This window comes from Larus michahellis, chromosome 13, assembly GCF_964199755.1.
Source record: "Larus michahellis chromosome 13, bLarMic1.1, whole genome shotgun sequence".
Classification (NCBI taxonomy): domain Eukaryota; kingdom Metazoa; phylum Chordata; class Aves; order Charadriiformes; family Laridae; genus Larus; species Larus michahellis.
In genome coordinates this window covers 12,907,221-12,934,961 of record NC_133908.1, presented here as the reverse complement: position 1 = coordinate 12,934,961, position 27,741 = coordinate 12,907,221, and the positions used below count along the sequence as shown (strand labels likewise).

Sequence of the window (27,741 nt, the reverse complement as noted above, 5' to 3'; positions counted from 1 at the left end):
TCCTGGCACTGTCGTGTCAGGGACAGGCGGGAGACCGAGCCTGATGGCACGATGCTCGGGACGCAGGGAGGCAGGCAGGAGCGGCGTGTGTAAACAGTAATGAGAAAGCTTTCATAATAACAACAAAAAATAAAAATAAAAGGCCCTTTAACAGGCCAAAGAGAGGGAGCACACCCGTACTGGAGTGAAAAATTACCCCCTTCCTTACAAAAAATATAATAATCATCCCTAACCAGAAGGAAGAAACGAAGTACATTCTTTCTGGCGTTCCCAGAAGGTCTCTAGGATTTCTCCACCCGAAAGTGCATCCCGGCACCCGTCAGAGCGGCGTGTACTGGTTGTCGATGGCGCGGACGTGGCCCCGGCCTGGTGCCTCCACCTCGTAGTCCGAATCGCGGTGCCGGGGGCCGGGGGCCGTGGCTGCCCCGCTGGGGCGCAGGCTCTGCGCCAGCTCGGCCGGCGGCGGCACCAGGTGGAAGATCTGCTCCGGCGGGGGGCCCGGGGGGGTCTCGTCGGGGCCGCGGGGGCAGGAGGAGCCGGCGGGGGCGAGGCTGAATTCGGGGCTCCAGCTGGGAACGCGCAGGGAGAGGGGGACGGTGCTGCCGGAGCCGGGAGCTGCGGGCGGAGGGGAGAGACGGCGGGTGGGTGGGATGCTCCTGCCCCATCGCCCCCCGCTGCGGGTACCAGGGTGGGGGTCCGGGGCGCATTCTGCACCCGCCCTGGCCGCAGCGGGGAGCAGCCGGCGATTTAGGGCAGCTTCTCCTTTTTGGAAAGAGGAAGCCGGGAGCTCGGGAGTCACCTTTTGTGCCACTGCCCGGATGCTTCCGCTTCCCCCCGTCTCCCGGCCTCCCCAGCCACGTGCAGCCAAAGGGCCCATCTCTGGGACATCCGCATCCATCCCAGGGACCCTCCTGCCGGGACACCCCCTCCATCCCTGCACCCCCCGGGAACGTCCCCATCCCTCCCTGCCCGCCTACCTTGTGGCTGGGGCAGGACAACGACGTAGCTGGACAGACGGACGTCGCAGGCTGTGCCGCACTCCAGCGGGATGGGGTAGCGATGGAAGTGGTGCAGCATCTCCACGATGGAGGAGAAGCGGAGGTGCTGGACACGGCACTGGCCCCGCTCCGTCAGCGCCAGCCGCAGGTGCTGCGGGGAGGAGCACGGACCTGTTACCCTTCCACCGGCTCCTTTGCTGGAGGAGATGATGGGGGGACACAGGGATATTTGGGGTGGGGAAGGGACAAATGGCCTTAGCATGACGTGCTGCACCCCCAGCCCGCGGTGCCCTGCTCGTTGCAGGGTGTTTTGCCCCGCCAGGAGCGGGGACGGGGCCACCAGCCCGCTGTGACCACCAGGCAAGGAGAGCATCTCCACGGGGTGGGATGGGACAGGGACCACACTGCGGTGGGGAGGTTGCCCGAGGGACTCCTGCGAGATTTCCGCCCCCCCCTGCCCCAGCCCCTTCTCCCGCCCGTACCTTTGCTCTGCCCTGGAAGTTGAAGGTGAGCACGTACTCGCCGCGGCGCGTCTCGCTCTGCCGCACCAGGAAGACGCCGTGGCCCTCCAGCCCCCCCAGCTGCACCAGATGAGCCGCCTTCACGCGGGAGATGGGCCCGTGGAACCAGGGGCAGGAGGAGAGGAACTGCTCCATCTTCGGTCCCGCCGCCTCCCCCGGGCCCCCTGGCGTCGCCCCTGCCATGGCACAGGGATGAGTGCCCCAGGGACAAGGGGACCCCTGCCCACCACCCCCGGTCCCCTCCCCTCTGGCTCTGCCCCCCTGCTGTACAATTCGGGGATGCCATGGCAGGGATCCCCCCCAGCGAGGGATGTCCCCTGCACCTCTGCCCTGTCCCCAGGGTCCCCCGGGCGTCCCTGCTGCTCACCTTGGCTGAGGTTGTCGGTGTTGGTAGCGGGGCTGGTGGCCGCAGGGTCGGGGTGCCGGCACGCCAGGAGCTCAGGGTCGCCCATGTCAGACCTGCCGGGGGACAAGAGAAGCCAGGCTGAGCACCGGCGGTGGGTGACAGGAATGGTGCTGGGGGACACGGAGTGGCTGTCCCCATCCCCAGGCTCGGGGACACCCGCCGGGCGCTCACCCCCTGTGTGCACACTCCCGGATCTCGGCCGTCCAGGAGCTGAGCTGCTGCTCGTCCCCGGCCTCGAACACGACATCGGTGGCGTTGGCGACCTGGGGGGACATGAGAGAGGGACAAGGAGGCTTCAGAGAGAGAAAGAGATCTGCATCCCCCTCCCACCCACCTGCACTTGGGGACCGACCCTGACCCCGGCCGGGGCAGAGCATCCCCCACCCGAATGCCGCATCCTCCCGTGCACCCTGTCCCTAGTTGGGAAGAGGAACCGAAATTTGGCACGGGAGATTTCGGCAGCCACGTGCGCCCCGGAGGGTGGGAAAGGCCTCGGGACCGGCTGCGGACCCCCTCGGCCGGGCCCTACCTTGAGGACGAAGGTGTGGAGGTTATCGGGCATCTCGAGGCGCGTGCACCTCCGCACCTCCTGGATGGCGGAGCAGGCGGCGTGCAGCTTCGGCTTGGAGCCCTGCGGAGGGGAACACGGCGGCTGAGCTCAGCCCCAACACCCCTGCACCCCAAAATGTCACCCCACGTCCCGCTGCTCTGCCGGGATGGGGCTGAGCCTGCCGGGAGCCACCCGAGGCATGGCAGCCAGCGAGGAAATACCCCGCTCTGCAGGGAAATACCCCACCGGCAAGGAAATACCCCATGTGGCAAGGAAATACCCTGCACGGCGCTACCCGGCCATTGTCGGGGCACTGTCAGGGCACTGTTGGGGGGGGGCTGAGTGGTGCCCGGAGTGGGGACCCACCTTGGTGGCCCCCCCAAGGACCTGGCAGCGGAGGGATGGGTGGAGGAGAGGAGGGAGAAGGGGGTTCCCAGCGTGGCAGCGTGTGCTGGGGAGACTGTGTGCACCGCTGGGGAAACTGGGGTGCGGGCAGGGAGCACCCCGGTTGTGGGCGCAGGGCTGGGGGGGGTCGGCAGCGCGCTCAGGGGTTGGCGTGCCAAGAGCTCCCCGCGCCCACCCGGCCGGTCTGGCGCTGACACAGGCACATGACAAAAAGCTGAGCAAACACTTCCAGAAAGACTAATAATACCCCTCCCCGCAGCTTTCGGTTCCGCCGCCGCCCAGCGTGCCCCGTGCGCTGGCAAGCGAGCCGCTGACCGCCGCGAGGCTGCGTGCGGCATATGGCAGCCACCCGGCCACCGCCGGGACTGGGCTGTATCCGGGGTGCCAGGGACCCTCCTTGGATGCGAAATGCCCCTGGGGGACCCCTGCATCGGTCCTGGACGATGGAGCTGATCCCTCCATGCTCATCCACATGGCCGGAGCCAAGCGTGTGGCTAGCGAGCCGCCCCGTGCAACCCAGCAAAGCCCAGCCAGCGCTGGTATGTGCCTGGCAAGCTCGTGTCCCCCCGCCCCGGTGCTGGGCTTGCTGCCAGCACGGTACGACAAAATTTTGGCTGGCTGTGATTCACGCGGTGGTGGCTTCAGCATCCCACAGGCTGAGCTGCTGCACCCTGCGCCAGCCCCGGCATTCCCCCCGCTCCCCGCCTTGACGATCCACGGCCACCGTCCCTGCGGGGACGCCAGTCACGATGGTGTTTGCCAACCGAAGCACATTAATTGTGCTCCGAGCTTGCGACGCCGGCAGCAAAGCCACCCCTGCCATGTCCCCAGCCACCTCCACAACCCCAAGGGGGGTCCCCACCAGGCGCTGGGGGACCCGTCCCTCTCCACGGTCACCCAACCAAACTGTCTTTATTTGCTTTTTGCTTTTTTCTTTTTTTTTTTTTTTTTTTTTTTTCCATCCCCCCCCTCCTTCCTCCCTCCCTCCCTCCCTCGACACTCTCGACCGAGGACTCGGTGTACTTTCGGGGCCGGAAACGCAGCGCGAGAGGGATCAGCCCTTATCAGCGCCGAGCTGCGCCGAAAAGAAAGTTCTTAGAAGTCGCTCACCGAACGGCATCGTGCAACAGGGTTGGGCGCTACCGCGGCGGCTCGCGGCACCCCCGGGCCCATCGGCGACAGTGATTGCAGCTACAGCTGCAATCACTGTCGCCGATGGGCCCGGGGGTGCCGCGAGCCGCCGGTGCTTTATCCCGAAGGATTTTTATCCTTTTTTTTTTTTTGGCCATCCTCGGAAGATAACCCCCGTCCTGTGCAAAGTCCTGCGGGGAGAAAGCCCAAGGGGTTTTTGGCCCATCCTGGCTGCTTTCCCGTACGTGGGTTGTGACGCCCGGCACGTCCCCCGGGCTCGCTGGCGTGGCGGGTTTTATCGGCACCCATCCCGAGCACAGCGTCGGGGTCGGCCCTCCCGCTTTCCTAGGAAGGGGGAAATTCCAGGAAAGAGGGAGTTCGGCGAAGCCCCCCCCCGCCCTGCTTCCCTCCCCGGGAAAAAGCACAGACGGGGAGCGTGAAGGGAGAAGGAAATGATGCAGCAGAGAGATACGGTGCCCGAAAAATGAGTCTGGCTTCGGAGAAGTGCCTACCGCAGGCACGGTGCCCCCGCTCCCCCCCCGAACCACCACACCTGACCACAAGATGCCCTGCTCGATGGCAGCCCGTACCGAGAAAGGGATTTCTCGGTAACCAAAACTGCATACTCAACAGGCTGCGCGTTCACCCGGCGCCCACGGGCTCCTTCTCGGCAAGAGAGGTGCCACGGCAGCATCGTGGGGCTGGGTATCCCCTGCTGCCGGCTGGGCTTGGGATGCTCGGGATGCTCAGGATGGGATGGGATGCTCGGGATAGGACGCTCAGGATGGGAAGGGATGCTTAGGATGGGATAGGATGCTCGGGATGCTCAGGATGGGATGGGATGCTTGGGATGGGATGCTCGGGATGGGAAGGGATGCTTAGGATGGGATAGAATGCTCGGGATGGTCAGGATGCTTAGGATGGACAGGGATGCTCGGGATTCTTGGAATGGGATGGGATGCTTGGGATGGGATGCTCAGGATGGGATGGGATGCTCCGGATGGGAAGGGATGCTTAGCATGGGAAGAGATGCTCAGGATGGCATGCTCCGGATGGGAAGGGATGCTTAGGATGGGCAGGGATGCTCGGGATGGGAAGGGATGGGATGAGATGCTCAGGATGGGATGGGATGCTCAGCTTGCTGCCCCAGCTCAGCCCCGCAGCCCAACCAGCACCAGCTCCCACCCCAGAGACTTCACCCCACTGCTTCCCGAAGGATCCTGTGCACATGGGGGACACCCCAGCACAAGGTTGAACACGTCCCCCAACATCACCTGGGGACACGATGTCCCACAAAGCTGCACTCCCAAGCCCCCAGAACACAGCCCCCACCGTGCCATAGCTGTGGCATCCCCGGTCCTGACACCTGGCACGCAAAATCGGCCATCCTGGGCTGTGACACGGGTGACGTCCGGCTCACAGGGCTGACGGCAGCAGGATCCAGCCCGGCTCCCCCAGATCCCTTCTCCCTGCAGGGACTGACAGTGGCCAGGCATTGCTGGGGACATCGAGTCACCCATGGGGACACATGACAAAAGCCACACGGCTCTCAGCGCCTACTTAAATTTAGTGCTCGAGAGCAGTGTCCTCCCACCTGCGGTCTCCTGACCCCCACTATTTGTATTTTTGCTCTTTGCAGAGGATTTTTTTCTAGAGTTTAAAAATACAAAGCTCCAGCCAGGCCAGAGCTGTCCCCACTGTCAGGGGACATGTGGCAAACTGGAAGATGGAGGAAGATGGAAGATGGCTGCTCCCAGCCCAGAGCATCCCGCCAGAGCCCAACGCTCAACCCGGGCGGGGGACACCCCACTGCACCCCCTGTCCTGTGTCCCCGCACCCCCGACACTGGTGGGGGGGGATGTCATGGGGAGCACCAGCATGGCACTGGGAGAACTGGCACGGCACGAGGAGTGCCAGCATGGCATCCGTGGCCACCACGCACCTGGGGAGGGCAGGGCGGCCGGGAGAAAGTGGGGTTTGCCAGCATCTGCCAAATATAGGAAGGAGCCCGACGCCAGCTCGGCACTGTGGTCGTGCCGGGAGCGCGAGCGCTGAAGGTCAGGCCAAGGTCACGGCTGCACTCAGGAGCTGCAGGCGCGGAGAGAAGCTGCTGCGTTTCCGCCTTGCAAACCCCCCGGTAACAGCCCTCGCCGCAGCTCCTTCGCCCGCCACTTTCTTTACTCCCCGTGTTTACGCCAGGCCGGGGCACGCCGTGCTGCCGCGGGCTGCCCATGCCGCCGGGCGCCGCCGGCTGCTTTCGGCGCGCTCCTCCCTCCGGCAGCCCTCGCAGCGCACCTTTCCGCCCGCCTCTGCCGCTCGCACGTGTGAGCGGCGGTGGGGAAACCACCACCCAGGAGGGCTGGCTCGGCACAACGGGTCCCTCTCCAACCAGAATATTTGGGATTTTTTTTAATTTTTTTTTTTTTTTTTTCTTTTTTGAACCAAAACTCCTCCCAACCTGCCCAAACATGCCAGGAAAGCTCTCACCGCGATGCTCTGAGTCGCTGCCGTACGGAGCACGACCTGCATGGATGCGCAGTGGACACGGCAGATGGTGGGAGAGCTTTTTTTGGGCTGGGGAAAGAGGAAGGCAGCCAGCTTTCCAAGAACGAGAGCGCAATCACACCGCCACGCTGCCCATGGCCAGGAGAGCCATGGGCACCTCTAGGCTCAACTGGTACCAGCACCCACCGCCCACCCAGACACCCTCGGGCTCAGCCCATTTCTGCCGGGTCCCCAAAACCCTGCCAGCGCCTGCAATGCTGGTTTACACAGGAGGAAGCCGGAGCCACCCACCCTTCCCAGCGGATTTGGCCAGTACCCAGTCCCCGGCTGGCAAAGGCGGCAGTGACACGGGGATGACAGTGGTGGCACGGCAATGACGGCAGTGGCATGGTGATGATGGCCGTGGCACAGCAATGACAGCAGTGGCACAGTGATGAAGGTGGTGACTGGTGGCATGGTGATAACGGCGGTGGCACAGCAATGACGGTAGTGGCCTGGGGATGATGGCAGTGGCGTGGGGGTGACGGTGGTGGCACAGAATGATGGTGGTGGCATGGGGATGACAGCCACGGTGATGGGGCCGGCAGGCCGAGACCGTGCGGGGCAGAGGGAAAATCCTTCGAGAGCGACGGTCGCTGTCACCGGCCCCTCCACGTGTCAGGGATTTCCCCGCGCCGGCTCTTTCGCTTCCACTCTGAGTCACGCCGCGGGAGGCGGGGAAGCGCCACGAGCCCTTGTGCAAAGTCCCCGACGGATACAGGCGAGATTTGTTGCTTCTTGTAAATCACGGAGCCCGCCCTGTACCCCTTCGGCAAGGCACAAACCTCAGCCGGAGCTGCAGCATAGCCCAGCCCAGCCCGGCCCTGCCGGTGGACGGACAGGCGGATGGATGGACAGCCAGCCAGCCACCGAAATCTGCAGCCGTGCGAGTGCCGGGTTATGCCGATGTAAAACCACATCCCGTGCCCACAGCCCTGGGGAGTTTTGTGGAGTTTCCCAGGAGCACGGAGACACGCAGCCCCGTCCCGGGGGGATGCCGGGCCAACTGGAGGGGAAATAACATCTCATTGTCCCAGCGCCGGGCAGTGGGGTGGCACCGGGGGTCCTGCGGGGCTGGGATGGGCACCGAGGGTGGTGCTGGAGGGCGCAAGGTGTCTGCTGCACCGGCAATCGTCCTCGGGGATTTGCACCACGGGTAATCCCAGCGTTCGTCCTCGGGGACTTTGCATCACAGATAATCCCAGCGTTCGCCCTTGGGAGGTTTCACCACGGTTAAACCCAACACTCCTCCTCGAGGACTTTGCACCACAGATAATCCCAGCATGTGTCCTTGGGTGTTTGCACCACAGCTAATCCCGGCGTTCATCCTCGGGGATTTGCGCCACGGCTAATCCCGGCGCTCAGCCTCGCAGGTTTGCAGCACAGCTATTCCCAACATCTGTCCTCCGGCAGCTAATCCCAGCGCTCCGGGGGGTTGGTAGCACAGCTAATCCCGATGCTCCTCCTTGGGCGTTTGCACCACGGCTGATCCCAAGGGGACAGGTCTGCCCCAGGCAGCGCCATGCCAACGCTGGTGTTGGGGACAGGGGCTGGGATCCCACTGATTTGGGCCGTTTCCCTGCACAGCCCCGGCCTCTCATACGCCTTCTGCACCCCACGTCCACTGCAGGGCCCCCCAGCCCAGCTCACCCCCTCAAAGCTCACCGGAGAGGACCCTTTGGTGGCATACTCCAGCCTCTCTGCCTGCATGCGGAGGCTGTTCACTCTGAAACCTACTGACAGCAGTGAGTGCCATCATGGGGTTCTCTGTTCTGGGCTTGGGGTGCTGGGCATAGGAGGTGCCACCTCTGCCCATGAGAGGTGATCCCCCCCCCCGCCAAGACCCCGGCTATCACCTCGTCAAAACCCCCTCTCTGCCCACCCCAAACCCCAGCCAGCATCTTCAACCCACCGACACCGGAGGCACAAAAGAGCTTCCAAGACACCCCGTCTCGAGGCATCCCCAAAGCCCGCGGGTGGGGGACAGAGCCATCCCCGAGGGGACCAGGCTCAGCGGTGACAAGAGGCACCGTTGTGCCGGCCTGAAGCGCTGGCTCGGGGGCGGCTGGGGCACAAAGCTCCTTCTGTTCCCATCCCGAGCGGCTGCTGAGCGCCGGCGAAAGGCAACACAAGAAAACACAGCCCGGATCCCCACCGACCCACCGAGCCCATATTTCTTATTAAATTAAACCCAGGGTGCCATAAAACGCAACCCCCAGAGCCGCTGGGTAAATCCATACCTGTGGGGAGGGATCTGGGGGGGGGGGGGGTCCAGCTAGAAACCCCCACCCCATCCTCGGGGCTGACTGCCCCTCTTTGTGCACTGATAAACCTCAGCGGCCGCCAGATCCGCACAAACGAGGCGACCTTCCCTCCCCAAAACCCTGCAAACCACCCCAAAAAAGCAGAGAGCCCAGCGGCTCACGGTCACAGCAGGGATAGGGAAGACGGGGGCTATAAACAGGATCTGTAAACAGGCAGCATTCGCCAGCCCCTTTAGTTTTTTTTTTTTTAGTTTTTTTTTTTAATTTATTTTAAGCCAAACTCGCTTCCAGCGTGGGCTGCTTTAATAATTTCCTGGAATAAATAACAAGCGTGGAAAGTAAACAAGGTGTCTGCGTGCGAGCGGGAGCCGGCCGCAGCCGGGGACTGAGTCACCCCAAAGCCTGGCCCCGCAGGGATGGGGGGCATCCAGCACGGACCCCGCAGGGTCCCCAGGATGTCCCGGGATTTTGCACCACCCAGGACCATGGAAGGGCTTTGAGAGCCCAAGGAGGAGCATTCGCTCCCCCCCCGCCCCCCCCCGGGTGGGTACTTTGGTCCCAAAGCAGGACCTTGCCTGGCGCTGGTCCCTGCCCGGCCAAAGGAAGGAGATCTTGCCCAAAATGCTTCGTTTTTACCATAATCTCAAGACGACGATGAACGTCACGACACCCATCACGAGAGCTGGGAGCGGCTGCCCGGCAGGGAGGAGTCCTGGGGAGTCCCATCCCCAGCCGAGCCCCCTCCGCCGGGATGAATCCTTCCAGACCCCACGCTGCCTGCGCAGCCTCTCATAAATATTTACCTTTGAAAGAAGCGGCACTCAGCCTCGAAACAACCACATCCTGGGCCGTAAAAAAAAAAAAAAAAAAAAAAAAAAAAAAGGAAAAGGAAAAGGAAAAGAAAAAGAAAAAGAAAAAAAAAAAGAGACAACCACCCAAAAACCACCACCGGGCATCTCACACCCGGGCTGAGTGGGACCCAGCACCCCCCGGCACCCCGTGGCCCATCACGCCCCCAGCTGCGGGAGACTGGTGGGGAAGCAGCACGGTCCTTCAGCGCTTCCCCAGTCCCTTTTCCTGTGATTTACTTAATATCTCCATTTTTTGCTCACTTCTCAGCTCACACACGGTGCTTTCCTACCCGAGCAGCTCTGCAGCATCCCTGCAACGGACACGGCCCCGACCGCGAGCAGCCACCAGCATGAGCCGGGCCGGGGGGGGGAGGTCAGAGCAGTGGGGCAATCCCCCCCCAGTCCCACTGCAGCAACAGCAGGGTGGATTTTAAAGGATGGGGTTCAAAAGGGAGGAAACCCCCCGAGCCCCTCTCCTGCAAAGCCCCATAACCCCAGCGCCGGGGGAAGCGGCAGCCTGGGGCTCCGTCCCGCGCCCTTCCCCTCGCAACCCAATCGAGCCCCGGCGAGCTCCATCCCAGCAACACGGTTTCCAAAATAAGAAACTCTGCTCTTCAGCAATTAACGCCGGGGCTGTGGTTACGCTGCTAGAAGTGTTTTTTCCGTGCATGACCAAGGATGGAAAAAGTTGTGGTTAATAAATGACAAATAACCTTTTGTCTCATCGCCCTCCCCCTGCGTGCCCTCACCCTCCGATACCAAAAAAAAAAAAAAGGCGGGGGGGGGGGAGAATATTTAAAAATTCACCACCAAAATCTCAAAAAGCCAAAAGGACGCCCAGCCCCGCGTGCCTTCGAAGAACAGCGAGTGGCGCAGCGCCGAAAGCGAAGCAGCGAGGGGATGCGCCGCCCGCTCCGCTCAGCGGTGAAAGTCTGCGGGCGGGTTTCGGTGCAGCTCCCAGCACCCTTGGGTGCAGTTTCGCCTCTCCCGAGGGAATCGCAGCACACTCAAACCTCTCCGGCTCTTACCCCATGGCAGGTTTCCCAGCTCCTGCCCTGGGGATGCCAGGAGAAGGATGTGGTCCCTGGGGCTGCTGGGAGAGGGATGCGGTCCCTGGGGGAGAGATGCAGCCCCTGGGGATGCCAGGAGAAGGATGTGGTCCCTGAGGTTGCCAGGAGAAGGATGCAGTCCCTGGAGATGCCTGGAGAGGGATGTGGTCCCTGGGGTTGCCAGGAGAAGGATGCCAGGAGAGGGATGCAGCCCCTGGAGATACCAGGAGTAGGATGCCAGGAGAGGGATGCAGCCCCTGGAGATACCAGGAGAAGGATGCCAGGAGAGGGATGCAGCCCCTGGAGATGCCAGGAGAAGGATGTGGTCCCTGGGGTTGCCAGGAGAAGGATGCAGTCCCTGGAGATGCCTGGAGAGGGATGTGGTCCCTGGGGTTGCCAGGAGAAGGATGCCAGGAGAGGGATGCAGCCCCTGGAGATACCAGGAGTAGGATGCCAGGAGAGGGATGCAGCCCCTGGAGATACCAGGAGAAGGATGCCAGGAGAGGGATGCAGCCCCTGGAGATGCCAGGAGAAGGATGTGGTCCCTGGGGTTGCCAGGAGAAGGACACCAGGTGAGGGATGCAGTCCCCGGAGATGCCAGAAGGGTGTGATCCCTGGGGTTGCCAGGAGAAGGATGCCAGGAGAGGGATGCAGCCCCTGCAGATGCCAGGAATAGGATGCCAGGTGAGGGATGCAGCCCCTGGGGATGCCCGGAGAGGGATGTGGTCCCTGGGGATGCCCGGAGAGGGATGCAGCTCTCCAGACATGTACTGTCCAGCCACTAAGGGATGATCCTACAGGGTCGCTCTTGGCTGGAGGATCAAGGCAGCAACCCCTGCTAGCCTGGGATTGTTTAACTTTTTTTTTTTTTTTAATTGCAACAAAGAGAGAAAAAAAAAAAAAAAAAATCAAAAAAAAAAAAGTGGTGCGAGCCAGCTGGCCCCTGGGCAAACAACGGGGACCGGGGCAGGAGCACACGTGGTCCAGCCCGCTCTGGCTCGCAGGATGGAGGATACCAAATGGGATCCAGATTGACACAAGGGTGCCTTTCCCCGGGCCAGGACAACGACGGGACATTGAGATGCTTCCCATCACCAGCAAATCCCTTCTCGCGGGGCAACCGTTGCCCGTGGGCTCCGGCAAACCCCAGAGGGGTTTGCCGGAGCCCACGGGCAGCGGTTGCCCCGCTCATGGTGGCCCTGGGAGGAAAAGACCATTTTGCATCAGGTTTTTTTTTTGCAGGAATGGAGAGAGGAACAGAGGAGCTCATGGGGCTGCAGCAGGGAGAAGGGCATTTATGCATCCCACTTGGCGCATCCAGTTTTTAAGGATAATTATAGGTCACTAGTAAGAGGAAAGGTGGTTCAGATCGGAAGCAAAGCTGCAAAAGACGGGGGGGGGGGGCGGGGGGGAGGGTTTGCTCAAGTCCCTGCCTGGGATAGGGATGCAAACACAGCTGCTGCTGGGGTCAAGGCTTCCCAAAATATGGCCTCTCCATCCCTGCGGGCAGGAACGGGCGGCAGCTCCTCCTCCGCCACTGCCTCTCCATATATCCTCGGTTGAGTCACTCGAGGTCACGTCGGAGCAGCCCCAGTTGCTCCTGGAGGCACAAAGCAGCTCCGGGAGGAGCCAGGGATGGGGACCACGATGCCCGGCCGGCTTCTGCGCAGAGCCCCAGGCGCTGAAAATCGGAGCCCCAGCGGCGCAGGACCTGCTTGCTCAGGAGGTGGCAGTTCTCAGAAACCAGCTTCAGGTGAAAGGAAGGGGGAAGAAAAAAAAAAAAAAAAAAAAGAAAAGAAAAAAAGGAAGTCAAAGCAGTCTCACGCCGAGCAGAGATAAAAATACTGCTCCTCCTGCGGCCACGGCTGAAGACGTACGAGCTATATGACACAGGCACCACGGGTTTTCAGCGGAAGGAGTCTTCCTGGCTTGTCTCGGCATGCCATCAATTTACGGGATGCACTGGATTTCATTAAAATGCTATAAAGAATCCAGCACAAATGCAAATCCCATTTCCCTTCCCCTTCCTGTAAAAACATCTGGTCAACAGAAACAGCCTGGGACATTTCCGTTGCAAATCACAGTTTTCACGGAGTTTAGGACTTGGCCATGTAAGAGGCACTCAGGGCTGGGGCTCAGCTGATGAACAGCCCCGAAACTCCGCAGGACTTCCCTAAAACATGCAAACCTGTTTTGCCAGCTTTGGCTTAAATTTATGAAGGTGGAGGGGCCTCAGAGCTACCCCGATCCTACAAATTATATGAGACGGTAGAAAAGGGAGAAAGCCGTTAGCGCCTCCATGGAAAGCAGGGAGGACTTGTGAGCATCGCCCTCCTACTAGACATCAGAGAATCCACGTGGTCCGCATGCCTGGGACCATACCCAGGGTTTCACTGGTTTTCCTGGGCACATGTATTTATACACCCATACGTACAGGTATTATAGATACCCCGATATGCCCCTGCTCCAGGCGCTCTGCGCGTCAGGATGCCCCCACCACAGCGCGGAGTCCAGCCCAGAGCATCGGTGGCACGGCATCCTCGCTCCCCTCCTCTCCCCAGCACGCCAGCACCCTCCAGCATCTCCCCAGGGTGGGGGTCCGGGTGCCCCCCACCCTGCGTCAGGTGCCCTGAGCCCACCGTTGCCCTGCGGGAGGCTGTGACCCTCTCCCGGGAGAGCCCCGGATCCCGTCGCCTCCAAACCCCTCCTTCGCAACATCGTTTTTCCAGCGCTCGAGGGAGGAAGGAGCGATGCCAAAACCAACCCAGCAGCAGCTGCAAGGATGGGAAGCCCCATCTCATCCGGCCGAAGCTCACGCAAGAACGGCCCATCCCTGGGGGACGGGATGCCCATGTCGGGCAGTGCCGCGGGGATCACCGGCGGCTCCGGCACGGCTTGCCGGCACTCACCCCTTCGCCCGGCACAGCGCGGGCCGCAGGCACCCAAGCAGTAAATGGGATTAGGGCTCTTCAAAGCGCCCTGCTCCCTTTGATGCCGGGCACGTTACGGGATTAGGCTGAGAGGCCCCGTCGGAGCGCGCTGGGGGAAAAGAAGATAAAAGCTGCCAGAAGCAGAGCGAGGGAGCAGCAGCCGAGCCATGGTGGGGCACGCGTGGGGCCACCCCCTCTATTCCCCACAGACCCGGCGCTTCCAAGGTCATGGCAAGGTGCTGAATATATCTGGGGGCTTGGCTTGATGCTGCAAAGCTGGGAGGCTGAGCTGAATTTCGATTTACATCATAGTATTTAATTTGTAGAAAGGGAGAAGGGGAGGGCGCTTCTGGGGAGACCAGCCAGGGATGAAAGCCCCCAGGGACTGTTTTTACAGTCGCCTATTTAAAAACATTAATCTTTCATGATGATCAATGGCATCTTTAAATCAGGAGCAGATCCACCACACAGGGGAGAAGGCAGCAGCAAAGCCCTGTGAGCATCCCGGGGCTGGACGATGGAGGGGAGGGGGCTCCGTGTAGCCTTCCCTGAGAAGTTATTGGTTATTATTTAGTTATTTTAAAGGAAAAAAAAAAAAAGAAAAAGAAAAAGATAACCACCAACAAGCTGTTCTGTTCCCACCACTCCAAGGTTTGCTCCTTGCTGGGTTTGGGGAGCGGGACCCACCAGCACCATGGGGGGTTTTCCAGCACCCTTGGAATTCGACCGCAGTTACTGGGAAAGGGGCTGGATTGATTCTGCTGTAACGGAGACACGATCTGGCCTCGGCCCAGTTAATTAGAAAGGAAGGACCCGCCCTGAGAATATTTGCACAGGAAGCAATTTACTGGGGAGACTCGTGAAATCCAGCGAGGAACATCCCCCCGCCTTCCGCGGACCTGGCGGAGAAACCCTTCTGCTCGGGGACCGCAGGGTCCCCAGCCTTCACGGCGACCGGGATGCACGGGTAAATCTCCGTGGGACGGAGATTTGTTGCAAACGGCGAGGAATAACGCTGCCGAGCGCCGGGGGAACTCGCAAAATGTCCTGTTTGAAATGCCTCCCGCCCCTGGGTCAAAGCCGGCCAGGGGCTGCGGGGAGAGGAAGAATGTGCTGTGCACTGGGCTTGCTTCCCAAACGGAGGGTGGGGGGGGAAATAAAGAGAAAAGAAAAAAAAAAAAGAGAAAAGAAAAAAAAGGGAAAAAGCAGCGTTTGCAAGCGCCAGGTCCCAGGAGCAGGCAGCACCCAGCGGGGTCCCATCCCAGAGCTTGTCCTGCAGGACAAGGACGCTGCTGCGGCGCGCGAGTGCCCGGGGTGTGACGGCTCCGCTGCCCGCGCTGTGCCCTTTGGGGCAAAAGGTTCGGCAGAAAGGACGGCTCAGCTCCCCCCACGGCTGTGCCGGGTCACCGGGGATTCCACCTGGCGTGGAGGCGGCCGAATCCCCTGCAGCCTGATGTGCATGGTCGGGGCGGGGGGGGAAAATGCGCAGGAGCTTGGTGCCCGGGTGGCGGGGGGCACAGGTGGGTGAACACAGAGAGGCACCCTCAGATGCAACCACCAAAATCCCCCCCGCACCAGGGAGCACAGCCACCCCCGGGATGGCATCGCCCTCGCTTCGCTTCTATTTTTGGTTGGCTTGTATTTGCAAAGCCCCGAGGGGGAGGTCTGGGCAAATGCCACCGAGGGTGCAGAGCGGGGTCTCAGAGAACACCAGCCCAACGCCTCCCTCTCCACCGCCGGGTCCGACGTGCCCAATGCCATGGGGGTGAGCTGGGGCCCAGACCACGCCAGCGCCCTGCCCGGCTGCTGCGACCACCCTCAAAGAGCCCCAAAACGGTGCCGTTTGGAGTCAGACCTCCCCGTGCCCCGGGACAGGGACAGGCGCTCCCACGGGGACAAACAACTGCAAGCCCTGACACAACGGAGCAAAACCGGCTTTTACTTTTTTGACAATTCTGGTGTTGTTTTGGGTTTTTAGGGTTGGGGTTTTTTTTTAAAAAAAAAAAAAAAAAATTCAATATTGGAGTGGTTTAACAGAAGTAGCGGGAATTTAGCCAGCTGCCCCCCGGCCCTGTCGCTGCCGTGAGCGGCAAACGCAGCCCAAAGGCAGGGGCAAGGCTCCGGCTTTACCGAGCCTCCCTCCTTCTGAAGTACAGGTTGGTCATCAAAGTTAAACAAGCACCAAAAAAAAATAAAAAAAAAAAAAAAAGGAAAAAGAAAGAGAAAACCCAGCCCATAATGCTTGCGTAAGACCTGCCATGTGGAGGAACTGTCTTTTTAAAGATTAAACACCACGGCTCACCCCCACACACACATCGCTCCCCGGTCACTCACATCCTGCATCATCTCCGCTCCAGCCGGCGTCTAAGCACCACGGGAGCTCCCCGGGGTAGCCGGGATCTGAATTTCTAGCCACAAAAGTACTTACAAAAAAATAAAATTAAACTCCCTTACAGGTCCCACGGGGGACAGAGGAAGGCACAAAGCCTAATTTCTATTTTCCCTTTCCTTTCCCAGCCTGCCCAGGCGAGCAGATGCCGTGGCTGCTGAAGCCATGGCACAGCGGGGACAGGGTGAATTTGGGGTTCGCCAGACCCAGCGACCCCCTGCCTTGCCAGGACGGGTCCGTGAGGCCGGGGACGAGCGGTGTGGAGGCCACCAGCCCCTTATCCTCAGTTCCGCACTGAGGGCAAGGCGGGCGCTCTGCTTCTAGCCAGAAAAGCCAGGGGGAAGAAATGCAATTGCATCTTGGGTGACTGCAACAATTAGCATTTGTGCCACCCTTGGCACATGCTGACAGCATCTTTCGCCCCCCCAAACGCGAGCCCACTGCTCTCCTTCTCAGAGGTCTCAAATAAAGAGGGTGCAGTCTCCACGGCCCGGACATTGCCCACGGTGAGAGACCCTTGCAACCAGGGATGCACCACGGCCCCGCTCCTCCCGGCGGGATGTGCCGGCATCCCAACGCGCTGCTAATGGACCCGCAGCATCACCCTGGCTGAAACAGGCAAGAGCCGGCAGGTTCTTACCTTGGGGGGGTCGAAGAGCTCCAGCACGTACTCCTCGCCGTCGGGCGTCCCCGCTCGCCGCAGCACCAGGCGGCAGCGCTGCCAGCGCGTCCCGCTGTCCAGGGAGGTCTCGTCCAACAGCCCGTACTTGAGGAGCCCCTCCTTGCGCACCTCGGGGGGCTGCTCCCGCGACAGCCCCCACGGCAGGATGCGCTTGCCCAGTCCCGGCTTGAGAGCCACCTCCGCCGCTGCCTCCCCGTCCCCGTCCCCGGGGAGGGTGTCCGAGGAACGGCGTCGGAAGAGGCTGCGCCAGCTCCTGCGCAGCTGGCTGAGCGAGAAGGGCCGCCGCGCCGGCCCCGCCAGCTCCTCCGAGCTCCAGGACTTGCGCAGCCCCATCGGGGCAGCCTCGGGGGCTCGGCCGGGCTGCTCAGGGCGGGCGCCCGGCTCCGTCTCGGCTTTGGTGGCCACCGTGCCCAAGGAGACGTCCATGTGCCGCCGGTGCGTGTCCCGGTAATCCCGTGCTGGCCCGGCGGGCAGGATGCGGAGCTGGTTCATGGCGAAGCCCTCCTTCACCTCGTGGCAGAAGTACTGCTGGAAGAGGTCAGTGAACTGCACCGAGAAGTTCTCGGCGGCCAGGAGGTCATGGTGTGGGTGCTCGGTGGCGAAGCGCAGGTAGTGCCGTGCCAGCTCCTTGGCGGTGCTGATGGCGTGCAGCTCACAGAACTCATGCCAGCCCCGGGGATGCACTGGCGTGCCGGCCGGCAGAGCGTGCCCATTCATTGCCGTGGCTCCAGTGAGGCGGCCGCACTGCAAGACAGAGCACACCCGCGGCGTCAGGGTGGCCCCAATGCCCCGATACCTCCCCCTCTACCCCGAGAGCCCCCGGCCAGCGCGGCCGCACACCGCTCCAGATCCATACCCACAGGGCAAGCAGCCCGAGGCTTGCTGTGCATAGCTTGGCCCCCATCAAAGATACTTCATCCACCTGGGTAGAGCATGGGGACACACGCTGCAGCTGGCCCGAGGTCAGCCGGCTCCCTGGTGAGCGGCACGGCCCCACGCGCAACCGCTACAGCCCGTGACCCCCCACCGTGGCAGGGGCAATGGCTGTGCAAGCCACTGAGCGCCCAGCCCCGCCGCAGCACCTTGCATCCCCATCCCCACCTTGCAGGGCCGTGCCTCAGTTTCCCCACCTGCAAGGTGGGGTGCCGGCAGGTCCCGGCGCGGGGCGTCTCTGGGGCTTCCTGCCAGCGCAGCTGCCCGCCGCCCCGCGGGGACGCCCGGCCAGCCCGCATCCGCTCGCCTCCTGCCAAAGCTTCGCCCCGCCGACGGGTTTCCCTCCAGGGACCTATTTCAACAGAGCTGATAAAACCGGAGTGGGGGCGGGAGGAGGAGGAAACGACATGAAAAGCTGGAGAAATCCAGGGACGGAGCTGTCTTGCCTGCCAGATCCAGCCGGCCCCACCAGCCCGGGGAGATGTGGCCGCGCCGCTGGCATGGCCAGGGGTGAGCACACATCCCCAGGGGGATGCTCTGCCGCCTGCGGGACCGAGGGGCCGTTGGGCTCTGGCAAACCACGCCGTATCTCTGCCCCGAGCAGATTTCGCTGCGAGGCCAATCTGATGGCACCCATGGCCGGCGTGCAGCCGTCCTGGCATGCCCGGCAGCAGCGTTCCCCATGGCTGGCCCGGTTGCACCCCGCTGCTTACCGCCGAACCTCGTGCTCGCCCGCGGCACTTATCGGGGCCGTGCACTCCGCTCAGGCAGGAAACATCGGCCAACCCACCCGGATCCTGCCGCGCCGGCACGGGCACCGCCGCCTCCCCGAAACTCCGGTTGCCCAGCGGCAGCGCCCCGGCAGCCGGGAGGGGAGGAAAAGTGATTGCATTGGTCAGGGGGAGGAAAAATTTAAAAAAAAAAAAAAAATAAAAAAAAAATACGAGGGGCTGGGAGGAAGGGAGCAGGGCAATGCGGAACGTGCCGGCGCAGCGGATCTGGTTTGCAGCCAGGGAGGCGATAACGCCGGGAAGCGGACCTCTATCTCTGCCCACCCGCCGCCCTTCCTAGTACGTCCTGCGAAGCTTCTAGGCCAGGGGAGATGTTATCTGTCCCCCGCCAGCCTCGCCGGGGCCCGGCTTCTCAGAAGAGCCGCCCGAGGCTCGGGGCCGGCCGGCGCTGTGGCGATGCCGGGCGTGCGCTTGCCCATGGCCTGGCCGAACCCCCCGGCGGGGCCCCGCGCCCGGCCGTCTATCAGCGCCGCCAGCCTGCCCGTGACTCAGCATCCTCCCCTGAGCTCCCGGCTTCCTCCAGCACCCGGGAATCGCCGCCGCAGCTGCCAGCACCGCCGGCACGCTCGGCAGGATGCTCCCTCAAAATGCAGAAGGCAGCAGGGACGCCCACACGGACGGCTCATCAGGAGGGCGGGAGATTCCCAGAATAGGGAATTTGCCTTCCAAGTTTTCAGGCTCCCTTCACGGCAGCTTCGGGAGAGGTTTGCGGCGTGGGAAAAACTGGGCTTCGCCTGTGCCACGCGGCGGGAAGCAGCCAAAGGCCACCTCCGGCAGCAACATGCTTTTTCCAACCGGCACGATGATGGGAAATACACCCCCAGCGCTTCCTCCTGCCGGCACCGGTACAAACCGTGATGCTGTCCTCCCTGCTCCTGCCCGGCACACTTCTCACATGGAAATGGCTATTCCGGCTATCCTGGCTGAATCCATGCTTGAGCTACCGCAGCAGCATCCCACTCCTCCACCTGGCCCCAGGTCTCGGCAGGGACATGCCGCAGAGATGCAAGCGCCCGCTGCCGCGTGGGCTTCTCCCTGCTCCAGCCCGTCACGCTGCACGATGCTGGAATTCATCAGCCACGGGCTTTAAGGCAGACTTTACATCCACATCCCTTATACTCCATGTGTCCGTATGAGGGGCTCCTGGCCATCCTGCAGGTCACCGCTGAGCCAAAGGATTCGTCAAAACAGCTAATTGCTTTAATTTGAATTGAACGGCCAATCCAGCCCACCCTCGGACACACCACGGGCTGGCTGGGATGGGGGCTAACATGCCCCCCCAGCCACTGGAAGAGCTGTATGCCACCCAGCCTGCCCTGTCTCAAGGCTGTTTTGGGGTGCTGGGTTGGGACCTCAAGGAAGAGCAGGATGGGACCAACCGGCCATGGGCTGGCTTTGATGCGGGCTGGGGCGGCAAGCCCCGGCTTGCACAGGATCCAGCCCTGCAGCCGAGCCGCCCCCGGGAGATTTCATTAAACTCTTGCCCAACCTGGTGAGTGTTGCTGCAGCAGTGGGTGCTGGCACCGGCCGGGACGATAACCCATGGCTTGGATCCGGCAATGGGTTATTTACGCCTTCGTGGTAGCAAAAATCCCAGTAGATGCATTTGTTGTTTAATTGCACCCAGAGGAGACGGCAGCACCGAGCAGCGCCGGGAGCCAGCGCCACAGTTCTCCCGCCCGCTCCTGGAGGATGAGCAGTTTTCCATGCCACGGAGGGGCTGCATGGACGCCTTCCCACCAAAGAGCCACGCAGGGGGCTGCGGAGGGGCTGGCAGGGCACCCCCCAGCAGCCAGCGCTGCAAATCCAGCCTGGAAGGGGAATGTTAGGAAGCAGAAAGCGCGTGGCCGTGCCCGGTGCCGAGCGAGCCCTGCTGACACACGCCTGCATGCACCGGCTGCCCCGGAGCATGTGCAGCGCAGCCAGCGCGCCGCGATCGAAAATGAAACCGGCCCCGACTCCTCGCCGCTTGCTCTCCATGCCAGGAAAATGCACGCCAGCAATGTAAATAGGAAATTTGATTTATGTGTTGGCTCTCCCAGAAACAACTGTTCCCCAACCGGAGGAAAAGCAGCCGGCGGCATTTTCGGCTCCTTTTTATAAGCACGACGCTATTCAAAATTCACCCCGAAGGACTATTTTCAGGAGGGAGCGAGGCGAGGGGCTGGGAGACGCCCTCGCCAGCCCCGCAGCTCCCGGCTTCCCGAGTGGCAAAAATACAAAGTTCCCACAATCCCAAGAGCGGGAACATTGTTCCTTCCCAGGATGTCCTCCATGAAAAGAGCTATTCTGAGCCGGCAGCAGCCTTTCTTGGCACGGCCCCGCAGCCCGCTCGCGAGGCGGCTATAAAAGGCCGGGTTACAATGAACAGCACTTTTCAATGGGAGAGCATCCGGTGCGGGGGGCTCGGGGGGATGCGGGTCCCCGGGGGAGTTCAGGGGGATAAGGGTCCCCGTGGGCAGGGGTTGGGGGGGGGGGGGGGTGCAGCACACCGGGGGTGGGCTCACAAGAGCTGGGGTGGTGTGGAGCATCCCCCTGGGATGGTGCCAGTGCAGGCCCATAGACCCTCTCTGCATCCCGATCCCCCGGTGGATGCTGGAGGATCATCTGGATGCAACCCTGGGTCGAGAGCACGGGGCGGTGCGGCCATTTGGGGATGGACACGGAGACGCAGCTGCTCAGCGAGGGAGGAGGGGCTGGTGCAGGGGGAGAGGTGGGAAAAGGTCCGGCTGGCAGCCTCCCGATGCGGGATACGCAGGGGTGATGGATGGGAGCAACCCCGATTCCACACCCTCCTCGGAGGTGGGTCACAACGCGACGTGTCCACGGCACGTCCCCTGCCCTGGGCACTCACCGCAGGGCGAGCGCAGCCGTGGAAAGCAGCCCCGACTCCACGCTCATGGAAAACCCCACAAAGTTTTAACGCTGCCCTTCAGCCAAGCCTCTTCTCCCTTCCACCAGCCCGCTTTCACCAGGGGGGTAAATATTGCTGATTTACCCCTAACCAGAACAGAAGGCCCCAGCCCACGCACCCAGGGCAGCATGGAGACTGCGTGGGAGGCAAGGAGGGTGACAGGGCCCCTATCACCCCCCCAAAACAGCACCCACGTATTTACAGCATCACTATAGAAGAGCAGAGGCGATTTGTGAATCAGGCCAGCACAACCCACGGCAGAAACTGCCCGGCACCGTCCTGCTCTACTCTCTGAGAGCAGCCCCCTGCAGCGGTGTGGATTCTCTGGGGTCTTGTAGAAGGTGACGGCACAGCACCGCCGCTCCCCGCGACCTGCCGGCTGTTTCCACGCAAGCTGGAGGGTCCCAGGGGGTCTCGGGACCTTCCCCTCCCTCTCCTTCAGCTGAACTGAACCGACAAACTCAAAAGCGACAGAGGAGCAGGTCAGAGAGACCCCACTGCACGCTGACGTAGGCTGTTTTCTTAGGAAATTGAGTTAAAAGCCAGAAGGTTGGGGCTGGGAGGGGGGCAGTTGATTTTCCTGTCCTATCCCCAGTTTCTCACAGGACACACACCCCCCTTCCTTATTTGACCACCTGGCACTACACAACTCGCTATATTAAAGGCCAGAGCTGGCCTTAATCTACGGCTGTGCGTGGGCTGAGCTGCGCTGCAGACCTCTGGGGACATGGCTGATGTTATGGCACTTTAAATCCAGGGGAAATCCACCCGTTTGCTTTCCCCTGATTGCTCCACCGGGACAGCTGGGATGGAGACAGCCCACCCCAAACCCATCTCGGGTCAAACGCAAGCTCCAGTGTTGCTTGGCCTGCAGGAGCTCACCGGGACGAGCCACTGTGGCCAGCCCAGTTCCCCAAAGACCTGCCTGCTTCCATTCACCCGCGTGCCCATCACCGCGGTGTCTGGCACCCTGCAGACCGATTTACATCATCACGCTCTCCTACACCCACTGCCTGTGGGGAAAAGCCCGGCAGCGGTGTGGCCTCTTTCGACAGGGTTTGTTTTGTAGCACGAAATGAATCGCTGCGGTGTAGGCGTGGGAGAAGCCAGGGGCAGGGAGCTCTCCCGGGGGAGCGGCCAGCTGGGGGTCCCCGGCTTCGCCCACGGGGACAGGGGGGAGCAGTCGGCAGCTCAGCGTCCCCCCATCGACTCGGCGCTCTCCCCCCACCGCAGCGGTCTCCCCCAGGATTCGGCTCTTCCTCCTTGCCGAGCTGCGGCAGCGCTGGTGGTACCACAAACCCCGCCAGCGCCGAGCTCGTGCGCTTCGTCTCACCCACTGGGATTTGTCCCGACGTCTTTGCAGCGCCAGGCTCCCTCCCCGGCAGCCCCACGGGTGCGTGGGTGGGGAGGGTTTGCCCTGGGTGACAAAGAGGTAAGACCCCTCAAAAGCCACTGGCACTTGCACCCAAATCTCTCTGTCACGATGCACGATGCTGGCAGAGCCGCGGCCCCGCAGGCTCCAGTGAAACCAAAACGGATCTTTTCAGAGGCAATAAATACATAAAGGCAAAGGAGAAAATAAAAGCAGTTTCGGGGGCGGGGGGAATGAACGGGAACAAGGCTTTCCTGCACCAAATGCAAGTTAAAAAGAAATCCGAGGCGTTGATCTAGTCCCAAAAGTCAAAGTGAAACCTGCCAGTAATTTCACAGGCCTTTAAACTCCAATCCCGTAACCTGCCAGCACAGCCCAATGGCAGACGGGGACATGCGAGAGCCGGCAGCGTCGGGTCCCCACGCCAAAAACCTCTTCCTCCGCCTGCTTTTCCTACCTAAGCACAGCAACTCGAAAAGTCCCCGGGCCACCAGCCCACAACTCCAGCAACATCTTGAATCAATTTGCAACAACAATATCGAAATCGCAGCTCGACAACTCGTCCCGGTTTCCTTGACAGTAAATCCCAGCCCCGGCAGCAATGACCGTGTTATTGCCGCTGTCGGAGCCAGCGGGTCCGGGCTCTCTGCGGGTGACCCCGCCGGGGCTTGGCACAAGCAGGACTGGGCATGCCGGCAGGGCATGGGGAGGCCACCAGGACACTGCCCGCCGGTGCATGGCGTTGTGCTCCGAGCCCCTGTGCCTGCCAAGCCAGGCAGTGCCTGCGAGCCAGCGAAGTCCGCAGGGAGCAGAAAGCCAGAGGAGCCACTTGGCAGGCTCCGGCTGGCACCTCCGCTTGGCACTCGCAGCGGGCACGGGGGCAGAGGAGAAGGGGGCAGCGGGGCGGGCAGGCAGGGCACGGCCCCCCCGGGCAGGGCAACACCCCGCAACGGTGGCTGGGGCAGGTGGGCATCACCCCGCAGGGTCCCGTGCCCTCCAGAAGGGGGACACCCCCATGGCAGGAGCTGGAGGGGTCTGGGGGCAGGCAGAGGAGAGGGTCAGGGCTGGCTCCGTGCCTGCTGCACCCCTGGATCAGGGCCCCCCAGGATAGGGGTGCTGGGAAATGGGGGGACCTTGAGGCGGACAGGGACCCCAGAAGAGGGAGTGCTCTAAGGTAAAGGGGTGCTGGAGATATGGGGGTCCCCAGAATTGGGGGAACAGCCCCTGGGATAAGGAGTGCCCACGGGGGAAACTAGTGCTGGGAGGACAGGGGTCCCCGAGGGTGACTGTGGCCCCCGGTCAGAGGGAACAAGGGGAAGGGGACCGGGATAAGCGTGAACCCAGCAGAAAAGGGGTACTGGGGGGTGAGGAGAGGTCCGGAGGCTCGGGGCTGGCAGAGACGTGGGGATCACGCTGCCGGAGGGGGAGCGGATCCGCTCCCGGGGCAGCTCCGGAGGCAGCGGCAGGAGGAGCGGCTGCCGCGCTGCCTCCCCCGGCCCGGCCGGACCCCGCCGCCGCCGCCACTTTCGCTTTGCAGCGGCCGCTTCCCGGGGACGCCTCGCAGCCCGTCCCGGTCCCGCCCGTCCCGGTCCAGCCCGTCCCGGTCCCGGTGCGCGCCCGCCGTTACCTGCAGGAGAAGGCGTCCGGCTGCCGCTCGCCCATGGTGGAGCGCGGCGGAGCGCCCGGGAACCGGACGGGACGGGGCGGGCGGGACGGGGCGGGCAGCTCGGTTACGGCACGGCACGGCACGGCACGGCACGGCACGGCACGGCACGGCACGGCACGGCACGGCACGGCACGGCTCAAGCAGGAAACCGGGGCAGGCGGCTCCGCATTTCCGCCGAGCGGAGCCGCGGCGGCGGGGGGTGAACGCGGACCCCGGCCCCGGGCGGGTTATGTAAAGCGGAGCGGCGCGGCCGAGGGCGGAGGCTGCGCGGGGGCGGAGCGGAGGGGCTGCGCCGTCTGACTGTCCGTCCGTCCGTTCCTCTGTCCGTCCGCCCGCCCGCCCGCCCCGGCTCCGCGGGTGCGCAGCGCTCCGCGCCGCCCCTCCACGCCGGTGCCTTTATCTTATCGCATCCGCGCCCGCGGAGGCAGCGGCATAAACAGCCCGTCTGCGCTCGTGGGGGTTGGTTTTATTTTATTATATATATATTTTTTTTTTTTTAGTTTTAATGACTTTTGCAATTTTTTCTCTGTGGATTTGGGAGTGTCCGGGCACTGCAGCCCCCCCCCCCGCCTCCGCCCCCGCCTGGTCCCTGCCCTTCGGGGGGAAGGAGGGAGCCTGGGTGCGAGGTCGTCTGGGGGCTCGGAGGGGCGTGTGCAGGAAAACACCCCGCTTTCCTGTCCCTGCCTGGTGGCGGCCTCCCACGGCTCCGCAGACTGGGACCCAAGAGACCTCTGCGGTGGCAGCAGTGGGCGAGACACCATCTCAAACCCCATTTCTCATCATTTTTCTCTGCCTTTCGGTCGAGGAAATTATTTTGCTGCGAAAGGCACCACGGGGCACTGCCCACGCCCGCCGGGAGTGGATCAGGCCACAGGACCCGCAGTTGTCCTGCACCACAGACGAGGGCTTCAGCCGTGACAGAGTGGTGGCAGTGTCCCTCCGGTCCCAAGCAGGGCTTTGGACACAGGCCAGGCTCAGCCGTCGTGCTGCCATCCTGGTGCCATCCCGTCCCAGGGGAGCATGGCACAGCTGCAGCCACCCACCCTGCGAGCCATGGGACATGGGAGGAAAATAAACCTTCACTGCACCTTTTTTTCCAGGAAAGGTCTGGTTTGTGGTCTGTACCGTCACGTCTGACCCATCAACATCTCCCACTTGCGTCACCGGTTGTCCCGAGGGCTCCTCTGGGGCTTTATCCTCCCCAAACGGCAGCAGCACAGGGGATGGAGGGGCTCTCCTTCCCCCACAGACCCCCACACAGGTGCCACTCACACCGGGCATGCAGGAGCCACGGCAAAGCAGCACTGCCCTGGGGGCTGGTGCTCACCTAGCATGCCAAGCCAGGGAAACCCAGGGAAGTGGCAGTTGGGATTTTACAGACACCACACGATCAATTTGTGGGTGTTGGGAAGGTAGAAGCTGCGGGATTTGCCCTTGGAGAGAGGGATGAGGCATGCTGAGCTGCTTGTGAAGGGGCATCTGTGTGCCACCACCAGCTGGCTCCATCCTCGGTGATGCTTTAAAGTACACCCCAGTCACTCGCCCCATCCATTCCCAATCCATCCCCTTCTCATGAGGAAAAGACCGGAATCCCCCGCTGGTGCTGGGCTCAGGGCTGGCCATCCCCAGACCACAGCCGTGGGCTGCTCCCAATGTGGACACAGCCGCATTGCCCTGCTCCAGACCCAACAATGCCCCAGACTAGATTTGAGCTTTCCTGCAGGGCTGTAGCCCTTCACTCCCCTTCGGCATCGCCTGCTCCAGGGGTCTAGGTGACTCTGCAACCAGCCAGCCCTCCCCAAACCCCACAGGGAAGTGGCTGGGAGTGGCTGACGTGATAAAATCTTACCTTAAAAGCTGCTTTTTAATTCCTTCCTCTGTTGTTTTATGCATAATTGCACTTTCTGCCTTTTTTTTCTGAGCATGGACGAGCAGTCGGTGGAGCCCAGTGCCTGCCCTCCTTCCCACGGGCGGCTGTCCCAGCTATTGCACACTTTTCTTCATGAGCTTCATCTATTTCAAAAGCGCCCTCTCAGCGTCCTCAGCCCCCATGGCCTGAGATTTCTCTTTTGTTTTACTTCCTGTATGGATTTTCTACAGTCCCTAACTGCTAATTCACTACCACTGACTTCTGCTTTTTCTGTTTGTTTATGCAGAGCTGCGCAGATGCCCTTGTACACACACACACACACACACACACACACACACACACACGCTCCCCGCTTCCCTTCCGCTCTGCACCGGGCTCAGCTTTTAACCATTGCTGCTTTCTTCTCCTGTAAAAGCCTTACGCAGCTTCCAACCATCCTTCCCACTTCTCTCTTCAACTCCCACCCTCTGGCCCGCTTCGTTTTCAGGGTGCGGCGGGTGGTTTGGAAGCGGCACATGGGCATTTCCCGACGGGTGGGATGCGATCGGCTGCGGGTGACCTCAGTGAGATGAGGGTCCCCCCTCCATCTGCCCGGAGGGGGTCTGGGGGTGACACCTGGAAATGCTCGGCTACGGGGGGGTGGGGGGGGGGTCTGTGCTGAGCTGGCAGTGCCCCCCAGAAATCTCAGCCTGGCTTTCACGCAGCCCCTTCAGAGGGCAGGGTGGGCGGTGGGTTGGGTGGTGATGGAGGGGGTGCCCCACGGGCTGCTGCCCCCCCCCGCAGCCCCGCCGAGCCCGCAGCGGTCCCGCAGCCGTCGCCGGGCTCCAGCTGCCCTCTCCCGGGCACCCTCCGCACTGCAGCCGGCTCCGGCCCTTCCCGGCCCCGCTCCGCAGCCGTGGGGGGTGGCGGCGGGGGCAGCGCGCTCCCGCCCGGTGCCCGACCCTCGGGCTGGAGACCTGCGTGGGCCCGGGGCGGGACAGGGGTTCCCGCACCCCGAAATGCCACCGTGGAGGGTCGCGCCAGCCCCACACTGGCGGGGGGGGTGGGGTGGTGGTGTCACCACTTGTTCGCCTTGAACCCCGGGCACAGCTGGGTCCATGTGGGGACAATTCGCGACAGAGACCCGCAACCCTTCTCCTCCCTGTGCTGGCTGGGGACACACAGAGCCTCTCGGTACCTCCCCCCCCCCAGCACCCCCAGATTTCCATGAGCGGAGCCAGCAGCGGCGGTGACTCAGAGCTCCCAGCTCACCTCGCTGAGCCGTCAAGCACCCGCCGCTGCGTAACCGCCACCGCCAAGTCACCGGTCATGGGAACAGCAGGAAGCGGAGGCCAAGGGCAGCACACGTCCCAAATGGCGCCCGGCAGCCCCTCGCCTCCTTCCAGACCCTTTTCCTCTCTTTTTTCTCTGCTGTCGGGCAAGCTCAGCGTAGGATTTCATTTTCCCGTCTTTCCCAGCCAGATCTGGCAGGGGAA

General features: G+C 62.4%; 1 protein-coding gene across 3 annotated transcripts; it reads right to left on the bottom strand.

Annotated features, from left to right (window-relative positions):
• Positions 1 to 90: 90 nt before the first annotated feature.
• On the bottom strand, positions 91 to 26,377 carry SH2B3 (SH2B adaptor protein 3). Of its 3 annotated transcripts, none has more exons than XM_074606644.1 (8): positions 26,246 to 26,377; positions 16,679 to 17,464; positions 2,455 to 2,556; positions 2,097 to 2,188; positions 1,887 to 1,978; positions 1,481 to 1,695; positions 978 to 1,149; positions 91 to 615 (listed from the first exon to the last, which is right to left on the bottom strand). In XM_074606644.1, the coding sequence occupies exons 2-8, from the start codon at positions 17,435 to 17,437 to the stop codon at positions 320 to 322; spliced, it is 1,728 nt and encodes a 575-aa protein (XP_074462745.1). In that variant the 5' UTR covers positions 17,438 to 17,464; positions 26,246 to 26,377; the 3' UTR covers positions 91 to 319. The 3 variants fall into 3 exon arrangements, with proteins under 3 accessions (XP_074462745.1, XP_074462747.1, XP_074462746.1); XM_074606646.1 differs by lacking the exon at positions 26,246 to 26,377 and adding an exon at positions 24,358 to 24,780; XM_074606645.1 differs by lacking the exon at positions 26,246 to 26,377 and adding an exon at positions 18,367 to 18,502.
• Positions 26,378 to 27,741: the final 1,364 nt, after the last annotated feature.